The sequence below is a fragment of the Anolis carolinensis genome, chromosome 5 (genome assembly GCF_035594765.1).
Source record: "Anolis carolinensis isolate JA03-04 chromosome 5, rAnoCar3.1.pri, whole genome shotgun sequence".
Classification (NCBI taxonomy): Eukaryota; Metazoa; Chordata; class Lepidosauria; order Squamata; family Dactyloidae; genus Anolis; species Anolis carolinensis.
The window spans coordinates 97,125,618-97,137,038 of record NC_085845.1 but is presented as its reverse complement, the minus strand read 5'-3'; the positions used below and the strand labels follow the sequence as shown (position 1 = coordinate 97,137,038).

Below are 11,421 nucleotides of genomic sequence, written 5' to 3'. Positions count from 1 at the left end.
TTACTACACACACACACACACACACACACACACACACACACTGAATGCATCATAAAGCAGCCTGTTACTGTCTGAGAAATTTCCACTCTGCCCACCCCATCATTTTCACACTGAGGGGGAATGAAAGATAGACATAACTTTCACTCTCATGTATGGAAGATAAATTGTTTTCCTAGACAATTTATTTTTCATTGATAATATTTTTTTCTCTTTAAAAAACAATCTTTGGGGAAATGAGACAGGGAGGTCCAACTGCCATTTCAGATAAATTGAAGCCCAGCAACAGGAAAACATCAGTTCAGAATATTCATATCAATGGATCTGCTGCAAAAGATCCAGGTAGATTTCTGAAGAACTTTAGAGTGAGAAAATATGTGCTAAATATAAATAGGAAATACCAAACCTGCTAAAATTAAAAACTTTAAATATGAATACTCTGTGTCCAGGAAATTCAAATTCTGAGTAAATGCCTGGGAATTGCATATATTATGAAAATCTGAATAATTCTGTATGTTTCTTGTTAATGTATTAGTTACTATCTACCCATGAGTGAAGGAGTGAACATGAAGAATTTCCTTTTAACCACTAAAAATCTAACCTGATAGTTGACCTCTGATTATTCAACAAACATTTTATCAGGCCAAAATTGAAACAATGCTTTTTAAAAAAACGGAAGGCTTTTATTTATTAATGTATTAATGTATTAGATTTATACTGCACAGGAAACTTAGGTAATTGTTAATGGAAAATTAACAATACTCTATGAGGTTGAAAAGGGAACAAAATAGAGTTGTTTGCTTTCTCCGATATTGTTTATCCTGCCACTTAAATACTACATAGAGTTTTCAAAATATTACTTTTATTCATTTTCAGTACATTCTTCTATTTATTGGGGTGTGCACTTTTTTTGTTATTCCTTGTAAGTCGAATCAAATTTGTTAAATTCATACTTACAAGGCAATATATAATATGTGAGTGTGGCCTGTGACAAAAACTTTAAAATTGAAGAATACTTTTTCATTTGCGTTTTGTAAATCTCAGAAGCCTCCAAAAGTCAGTTTCATTTTCAACGCAAGCAAGCAAAGCAAAAGCAAAAAGGCTGTCTTTCCTCTTTAAATTAATGGCATCTCACCATTAGAAGAGGGAAGCAGCAGGGAGAAAGCAAAGTTCACTGGGAAAGAAAGCACAGAATTCTGGGAAGTGTAGTTGGGAAAGGCAAGGAGCCTTATGCCAGAGAATTCAAAAGCCCCTGCCCTAAACTACATTTCCCAGAATTCTGTTCAGCATCAAAAAGCCTTAATGAGGACAAGGGATATATTTGTCCCTCCATAGCAGCAGCAAGCCAGATAAATTCAACAATGAATTGTTGAATGTGCAAAGAGGAGGACTGACTGATACTTCTGGTAAGCAAATTTCTGTACTGAGCTGGTAAGAAATCTAAATAGAAGTTCTATTGGTTACTATGAGAGACATTCAATGAGATAGCTTTTCTGGCTTTTTAAAAAACATTTTTGTCAAAACCTTTTCAAAAAACTCCCCAAAATAGCAGATGTATGAATATTTCTGAAAGCTGGGGAGGAATGATCTCCTGTTATCTTGTGTTATTGTATAGAAAATTCAAGGAGATAGCTCTTGTGGTTTTTAAAAAAAATGTTGTTTATAAAAACATTGAAAATTCCCCAAAAATCCACGGATAAGTGAAATGTTCACTAACTTGATGGGCTAACCATGGTAAACGTGTGCTACCATTGTAGCAAGTTTCATCCCAATAGCTATAAAAATGAGGGATAAAGGAGCCCTGAAGGTTCCCAAATTATAGTAATTATGCGCAAATACTATAAAGAAAAAGTAATGAAATTTCATTACTCTTGTTATAGTAATTTTCACTAACTATACTTTAGAAATGCTTTAGAAACAAAACACCAGTGCCCCCTAATTTTGTAATGACTTTTGAAACCTTTTTTATTGATTGCACATGCCCACTATTTACAAAAAATTAGGAATGGAAAAGAAAATAGGAAACTTGATGTCCATGGATAAAGGCAACTCTGTCTTCCAATAATGTTGGAAGATTATTTCCATTAATTGTTGCTCAACTTTGATCTGATACCGCTAGCACTTTTATGGTCCAGTTCTTTTTAGGAGCCAACCCAGGATTTTATCAAGCATGTTTATTTTATATTTGTTTTATGACTTGCTTTATTGTTGATTGATTTGTTTTATTGATGTGTTTTATATTGTCTGTTTTGCTTGGGCTTGGCCCCATGTAAGCTGCCCTGAGTCCCCTTGGGGAGATGGGGCGGGGTATAAAAATAAAATAAATAATAATAATAATAAATAATAATAATAATAATAATAATAATAAATAATTAGTTTAATGTACTTAATTTAAGAAGTCAGTCACTTTTTCTAAGTAGATGGTTAATAGTTCCCAATCTTTTTTTTTTTAAGTGTTTGCATCCTGATTCTATTGCCGTATGGACAGTTTGTCCATTTTGAAGAGTTCCATGAGCTTCATTTTCTTCCACTGTTGGCATTGTCTGTTGTCTCCGATATTTTGCAAATAGTATTGTGGCTGCTGATACCATGTATTAAAAAAATATCTCTTATTCTCTTGAAATTCGTTTATAAATGAGACCTAATAGAAAGGTTTTGGGCTCTAAAATAATTTTGTTTAATATATTTTTCATTCTTTTGTGTATTTTTGTTCAATATCTTTTAGTTTGTGGGCATAGCCACCATATATGGTAAAGGGAGCCAACCACTGCATTACATCTCCAACAAATATTCTTTCTCTTAGGTTGGATTTCAGCTAGTTGATCTGGCTTCATATACCAACAATACATTATCTTATAAAAATTCTCATGGAGGCCATCGTTGTGGGTGAATTTTATCCTCCATTTACATATGTATTCCCATGTACTCATTTCAATATTATGTCCAATGTTTTATGCCCATTTAATCATGCGGTCATTTACTTGATCTTCCTCTGTACAAGTTTTTTATTATACTTTGTAGATTCTAGCAACCAGTTTTGTCTTTTCTTTGCAGTTGCAGATATGATTCTGTATCTGCTTCTTGAATACCTACTTTTTGATGATCTTGCCATCTCTGATGAATCTGAAAATATTAGAACTAGGACATAAGTGCCCATCATTTTTGAGTTCTGATAGGGATGTTAATAGTTTCCTCTCACTGCCTGTTTTCAGTAGATTTTTATATATCGGCCAGAATGTTTATTTGTATTGTAATTTGTGGAATGTGTCCTGCGGTAATGTCCAATTTGGGATTTTTTGAAATGTCTTAGGAACTTTGTTTAATCCATATTCTAAAAAGGTTATTTTTAAAAAAATCATGTTTAAAATTATCATTTTTTTCTTTCTATATACCAAATAGGTATGCTACCCAAATTTCTGATCATATCTTCCAGCATTAGTAGTTTTTTGTTTTTTAAGATGAACTACTCTTTTACGTGAGATAGCACTGCTGCTTCATAATATAGATTCAAATTTCATACTATAGATTCAAATTCAAATTCAAACCCAAATGTTAAATAGAGTTTAAAGCCAATAAGAGACTTTTACAGGAATAAAGATTTGAATATAAAATTAAAAATTTTGGAAAACCTTTTGGAGAATACAGTAGAGTCTCACTTATCCAACACTCACTTATCCAATGTTCTGGATTATCCAATGCATTTTTGCAGTCAATGTTTTCAATACATCGTGATATTTTGGTGCTAAATTCGTAAATATAGTAATTACTACATAGCATTACTGCTTATTGAACTACTTTTTCTGTCAAATTTGTTGTATAACATGATGTTTTGGTGCTTAATTTGTAAAATCATAACCTAATTTGACGTTAAATCCTTATTATCCAACATATTTGCTTATCCAACGTTCTGCCGGCCCGTTTATGTTGGATAAGTGAGACTCTACTGTATATAAGTGCTAACCAGAAGTAAAATTTAAGAATTGGGCATGTTAGCAAGTTTCAAGAGTAATGAAATTTAAAAACATTCCGTTTTAAAACATCATAACTGAACTTCTCAGGACAGTATATTCTGAACCTGCCTACACAGTATCTGTATTTCCTGTACTTATGCACAATGGGGCATATAAATAATAATTCTCATGGATGGCAGAGACATTATTCTTTGCATCATTAATGCAGCTGTTACAGATTTTAGCCATTGTCTAGTTTATACAATGAGCACAACACAGAGATGATCTAATCTCATGAATCTATTATTTCTGAAGAAAGCAAAAAATAAGGATTTAGTAAAATCATAATTGTGCTCATCAACAATAAAACATGTAATTACCTGGGTGGGGGGGGGGGGAGAAACCTTTACATCAAATTAAATAACTTACTTTGCATTTAGTCATTGTACCTATTGAACAGAATTTAATTTTCAAAATATGCCATTAGACAGAAGGTGATAAATGAGAGCATAATAATAAAGTACATTATATTAATTATATATTATATTATACTATATTATCTGTGCCCGGCCACGTGTTGCTGTGGCGATGTATGGTGGTTATGAGAAATAAAGTATTGAGGAATTGGTGGTAGTTAAGGTAAAGGTAAAGGTTTTCCCCTGACATTAAGTCTAGTCGTGTCTGACTCTGGGGGTTGGTGCTCATCTCCATTTCTAAGCCGAAGAGCTGGCATTGTCCATCGATTCCTCTAAGGTCATGTGGCATGACTGCATGGAGCGCCGTTACCTTCCCCCTGGAGCAGTACCTATTCATCTACTCTCATTTGCATGTTTTTGGAGTTTAGGGTTGGCAGAAGCTGGGGCTAACAGTGGGGGCTCTCTCCGCTCCCCCAATTCAAACCTGCAACCTTTCAGTCCAGAAGTTCAGCAGCTCTGCGCTTTAACACGCTGTGCCATCAGGGGATATTATTTCCTAAAGCTTGTGAATATACAATATTTCTGATTTTTTTTTGTCTGTTGGAGGCAAGTATGAATGCTGCAATTAGGGGAAATGATTAGCATGCAATGGCCTTGCAGTTTTAAAGCCTGGCTGCTTCCTCCCTGAGTGAATTTTTTGTTGGGATGTGTTAGCTGGCCCTGATTGTTTCCTGTCTGGAATTCCCTTGTTTTCAGAGTAGTGTTCTTTGGAATATTTTATGTGCTTCTACTGTCTGTGGCCCTCAGAAAACAGAGGATTTGCCAGACTTTGGTGCTGGGAATACTTTGTTGGGAGGTGTTAGCTGGCCCTGATTGTTTCCTGTGTGGAATTCTCCTGTTTTCAGAGTGTTGTTCTTTATTTAGTGTTCTGATTTTAGAGATTGTATTGTTCTTTATTATTCTACCACAGTAATTATTTCATATTACAGGAGAATCTCACTTATCCAACATTCGCTTATCCAATGTTCTGGATTATCCAACGCAGCCTGCCTTTTAGTAATCAATGTTTTTGTAGTTAGTGTTTTAAATTCATTGTGATATTTTGGTGGTAAATTTGTAAATACAGTAATTACTACATAGCATTACTGAGCATGGAACTACTTTTTCTGTCAAATTTGTTGTATAACATGATGTTTTGGTGCTTAATTTGTATAATGATTACCTAATTTGATGTTTAATCGGCTTTTCCTGAATCCCTTCTTATTATCCAACATATTCACTTATCCAACGTTCTGCCAGCCTGTTTATGTTGCATAAGTGAGACTGTACTGTATATTTATAATCTTATAGTATCTGCTTAGAACTGGATTATATGAGGCCCCTTCTACACAGCTGTATAAAATGCACACTGAAGTGGATTATATGGCAGTGTGGAGTCAAGATAATCCAGTTCAAAGCAGATAATATAAGATTATAAATGGGTTATATAGCTGTGTGGAAGGGCCTTGAGTCTACACTGCCATATAATCCAGTTAAAATCAGATAATCTGTATTTTATAGGCAATGTGGAAGAGGTCTAAGTGAGGCCTAACTGTGCTTGTCCCCTGGGCTGAGTGGGTTGCTAGGAGACCAAGTGGGCAGAGCTTAGCCTTCTAATTGGCAGCAATTGGATAAAAACAATTATTCCTCTCCCTCTAATTAGGACTTTATTTTTCTTTTCTTTTTATTGTATGAACGTAGAGGCATAGATGAGGGGTTGTGCTGCCAAGTTTAGTGTTTCTGGGATGCATAGTTTGTTGTTTTGTCCTAGACCAAAATTTCATTACCCTTTTTAATATATAGATTTAGATTAATTAGACAATTCCAAGAGAACCTAAATAAAGCACTGACTCCTATTCTCTCTAATGTGGTGTCACTTGTGGCCTTTCTGAATTCTGGGCAGGAAGATCTCAGCATCCAGGGGCAACTGAGAGGTGCTTTTACTGTCACCTGTCCACAGAATGATCCTCACCTTATCCATGAATGATAGCAAAATCAAAACATGCAATTGACTTATGCATGAGGCCAACTTACACATCAGTATATATTGTAGTTATGTATAAAAGTTCAATCTTCATATGTCCCAGGCACTCCACTGTACCTTCAGGGCTCAAAGTCTAAAATGTCTCCTACTACCCCTCCTTTTCTTCCTTCTTCTTTTTTTTAACCACAACATTTGATTTCCATAAATGGGGATCCTGATAAGATGGGGATCTAAACAGGAGTTTTGCAATGATTTTATTTCCTAGAGTCAGTCAAGCTGCTTAAGTTTCTGGGAAGTCCCGAACACCTTTAGGACCAAAGGTTGTGAACCACTGATCTAGAGAATGAGTATAAAATGTGTGCAGGAAGCCTGAACATATGACCCTAAGCTTTATGCTTTGCATTACTGGGACTTAGGTATCTGAGATCTTTGATTTAGAGGTGCTTGGACTGTCTACTGTAATTGACAATGACACAACTACACCAGATCCTTGACACAATCCAATTAATCTAGCCCCTTTGCCCGTGGCCCCCACTGAAGTCTGCTGCCTTCCAAATTAACTATGGTTTGAATTCAACCTGAGAGCATCAGAATCTGGATTCCTTATAAAGAGTCCAGAGCCTCTGCAATGCAGAGAATGAGACAAGGTGCCTTTTAGGAAGTCATGAAAACCACTCAGCAATATAAAGGTTATTATCATTTTGGTCTTTGCAGGCCTTTCAAATAGTAAAGGATACTAGCATCTCTGCAGCCAATGATTTCCCTTTGTGCTATATTATGTAAAGTGTTAGTAGTTCATACCGTGGATTATTTTATTATTATTTTTTGCTTTCATGATTTTTGTATGGCAAAATGCTGCAAATAAGATGAGCACAGAGCACCTTCCTGTTAAAAAAACAAACAACCCTGCGGTCCTATCAAAAGGGGGAGAAATTTTTATGAATAATTCAATTATTCATGTTTATGCAAAACTTTAAGAAAAGCAAACCAGAACTCAGAATATAGCCAAACATATCCCAAACTGCTTCCTCCTACACATTATCTGCAAAAGTGAACCTGAAGGTCAAAAACTGCAGGCAGTCTACTGGGAAACAAGCAATGCAAACCTATATTTTTCTGTCTGAACTGCTGGCCTAGAAAGAGTTTTGTAGCCTAGACTAGGATTAATGTGAAATTGAAGTATTAGGTGTGCAACAACCTCCCAACAGTGTTGGCATCTGACCCAGCTATATGCACAGATGTCTATTATATACAGTAAAAAGGAAAAAAGGAAAAGTATGGTATATATTGTATTTTAAAGTAAGTTATAGTTCTATATTTCCTCAAGTGATATAATCACATATAGTATGACTGTAATATCAATTTATATATTCCAACTGTACAGATAAGTACATATTTCAATGTCCAATTTTAACAAATACAATCTTGATAGTGTTCTCAAGGTTTGTAGTACTCTTCTTCAAATTCGACCATTTAAAGTAAATCAAAGTTCCATGTCAATAGTAAATCAAAGTTCCTTATCAATAGCAACAAAGTTCCATGTCAATAGTAACGACTGGTCTCCCGGGTATGCATCCAGCTCCGGTGACCTTCTTCAGGTAGACCTTCTTCAGGTAATCCTGGAGTTCCCTCTGTTTGCTGCTCTGCTGTCTTATTTCTTTTCATAGAATTAAATGTAAATTGAGTCAAAATAATACAAACCATACTAGAAATAATACAAACCATACTAAAAATAGACATGTATAATACACCCCAATAATATCTAATATAGTATATAAATATCAGGATTCACGGCAAAAAGAACTTACATGTCCTTGGAGGATCCTTACATGTAGTATTCTACCTCAGGTTGCGAGCATTCAGCAGTAGTTCTGTAAAGACTTAAGTATTTTTTTTATCCCATTATAAGAAGCAGGTGAGATCTAGCCTATCGTTTAGGCCTTGTGGGGTTAATGTCTTCAATTTGTGGATCCAAAAAGCCTCCCTGCAGAGGAGTAACTTCTTGATGTCAGTGTTAATTGGAGTCTGTAGTTTTTCTAAGGCAAGGTACTTAAGGTCGTTACAGGAATGAATGTTGTCTTTAAAGTGTAAGTATAGTGTGGATTCTGTGTTTCCTTTTCTAATTCGTGATCTGTGTTCCTGTATTCTAATCCTTATGGCTCTGGTTGTCATGCCAACATATAATTTATTACAAGGACATGAGAGTACATAGATCACATTCTCAGATGAACAGGTGGTATAGTTTTTTAATTTAATTTTCATATTTAATGTGGGATGTATGAATTCTTTGACATTGTTTGTAAACTTACAGCAATCACAATGACCACATTTAAAGTTACCGGTGGTTGGGTTTCGTGGAACTATACTGGATTTTCTAATATCTGAGTGGATCAAAATATCCCTGAAATTTCTAGTTCTTTTATGTGCTATGATTGGTTTAGATTGACAACCAGGGATGTCCTGTAGTAAATGCCAGTGTTTAAAGATTATTTTTTGTATATTTGATGTCTGTGTGGTTAAGGTGAGGGGGCAAATAATTCTGTTGGATTGTGTTTTAGATTGGTATTTAAGTAATGTGTCCCTGTTAACTTGGTTTGTTTTTTCTAATGCTGTATTGAGAATTTTTTCTGGGTATCCTCTTATCTTAAGTTTGTTCTTAAAGGTGTGTGCTGCCGTCAAAAAATCTTTTGGTTTACTATTATTACGTTTTAGTCGAAGCAATTGGGAATATGGTAAGTTTGATTTTAGAGAATGGTGATGGAAACTTTTGAAATGTAGGATTGAATTTTTGTCTGTTGGTTTAGTATAGTTAGTTACATATAAGCCATTTCCATCCTTGTGAACTACCACATCCAGAAAGTTAATATTGGTTGAACTTATAGTACTTGTAAATTTCATATTTGGATGGATGGTATTGATCCAGTCACTAAATGACTGTGCTTTCTCGTAAGAATTAAATATTGTGAATATGTCATCTAAAAATCTCCCATAATATAACATATCTGTTAGGTATGGGTTATGGATCTTATTGAATATGAATATTGTTTCCAAATGAGATACAAAAAGATTGGCCGCAGATGGCGCAAGCGAACTCCCCGTAGCTATCCCCCAAATTTGTAAATAATATTTAGAATCAAATCTAAAATAATTATTATCAAGAACAATGTCCAATAAGTCCACTAAAAAGTGTGTGGGTGGTATTTTTGATTCTCTGGAATCAAATAGATCCTGAATAATAGTTCTGATTTCGTTTAGTGGTATATTAGTATATAAGGAGGCGATGTCAAGAGACATCAATGTACATTGTTGAGGTATGTAGAGTGATTCTATTGTATTAATAAAATGAGTTGTATCTTTAATGTATGATTGGGATTTTAGTACAAAAGGTTGGAGGAAATGATTTAAGTATTTGGCCAGGGGTTCTAATACAGATAAAGTACCAGATACAATGGGTCTTCCTGGGGGAGGTGTAATGCCTTTATGTATTTTAGGGAGAACATAAAAGATAGGGGTCCTGGGGTACTGGTTCTGTAAAAACTCAAATGTTTGCATAGTGATATAGCCCATTGCTAGACCTTCTGAACACACCATTCTAATTAATGTTTTAATTTTGTTAATGGGATCATGTGGTAATTCCCTGTAAAAAAAACTGGTCTGAAAGGTGTTTCACCTGCTTCTTATAATGGGATAAAAAAATACTTAAGTCTTTACAGAACTACTGCTGAATGCTCGCAACCTGAGGTAGAATACTACATGTAAGGATCCTCCAAGGACATGTAAGTTCTTTTTGCTGTGAATCCTGATATTTATATACTATATTAGATATTATTGGGGTGTATTATACATGTCTATTTTTGGTATGGTTTGTATTATTTCTAGTATGGTTTGTATTATTTTGACTCAATTTACATTTAATTCTATGAAAAGAAATAAGACAGCAGAGCAGCAAACAGAGGGAACTCCAGGATTACCTGAAGAAGGTCTACCTGAAGAAGGTCACCGGAGCTGGATGCATACCCGGGAGACCAGTCGTTACTATTGACATGGAACTTTGTTGCTATTGATAAGGAACTTTGATTTACTATTGACATGGAACTTTGATTTACTTTAAATGGTCGAATTTGAAGAAGAGTACTACAAACCTTGAGAACACTATCAAGATTGTATTTGTTAAAATTGGACATTGAAATATGTACTTATCTGTACAGTTGGAATATATAAATTGATATTACAGTCATACTATATGTGATTATATCACTTGAGGAAATATAGAACTATAACTTACTTTAAAATACAATATATACCATACTTTTCCTTTTTTCCTTTTTCCTTGGCATCTGACCCATCAAACAACACCAGTGTCTATAATGGTTAAACATGTGAATCCTATCTGGATTAAATGTGTAACTAAGAGAGAATCATGTTACAGTAGAGTCTCACTTATCCAACGTTCTGGATTATCCAACGCATTTTTGTAGTCAATTTTGTCAATACATCGTGATATTTTGGTGCTAAATTTGTAAATACAGTAATTACTACATAGCATTACTGTGTTTGAACTACTTTTTCTGTAAAATTTGTTGTATAGCATGATGTTTGGGTGCTTAATTTGTAAAATCATAACCTAATTTGATGTTTAATAGGCTTTTCCTTAATCCCTCCTTATTATCCAACATATTCACTTATCCAACATTCTGCCGGCCCATTTATGTTGGATAAGTGAGACTCTACTGTACTTATAATACAATGACTGTCTTCTATGGTTGCAATTGTTAACTGACTACACACACACACACTTAATCTTAGCCAAAAGGCTGAGAAGCTAGTCAACTGACTCAGAAAATGGCCTGTTATGTTTATACAGCATTAAAAGAAGTCTGATATGCCGAAATAACAAGATAAACATTTCCAAAGTATAATAAGTAATAGTAATCACAATCTACTAGTTATTATACGTAGATGCATTTCATTATTTATTTCATTGACCAGCTGAAATCCTAGTTAAAGCTACAGGCATCAATAGGTGTTTTTAGAA

The 11,421-nt window shown here is 34.5% G+C and overlaps 1 protein-coding gene across 1 annotated transcript; it reads right to left on the bottom strand.

Moving 5' to 3' along the window:
• Positions 1–7,644: 7,644 nt before the first annotated feature.
• LOC134299335 (uncharacterized) lies at positions 7,645–9,491 on the bottom strand. Its single transcript, XM_062981883.1, has 2 exons — positions 8,195–9,491; positions 7,645–8,043 (listed from the first exon to the last, which is right to left on the bottom strand). The coding sequence occupies exon 1, from the start codon at positions 9,384–9,386 to the stop codon at positions 8,289–8,291; it is 1,098 nt and encodes a 365-aa protein (XP_062837953.1). The 5' UTR covers positions 9,387–9,491; the 3' UTR covers positions 7,645–8,043; positions 8,195–8,288.
• Between the last annotated feature and the right edge of the window lie 1,930 nt (positions 9,492–11,421).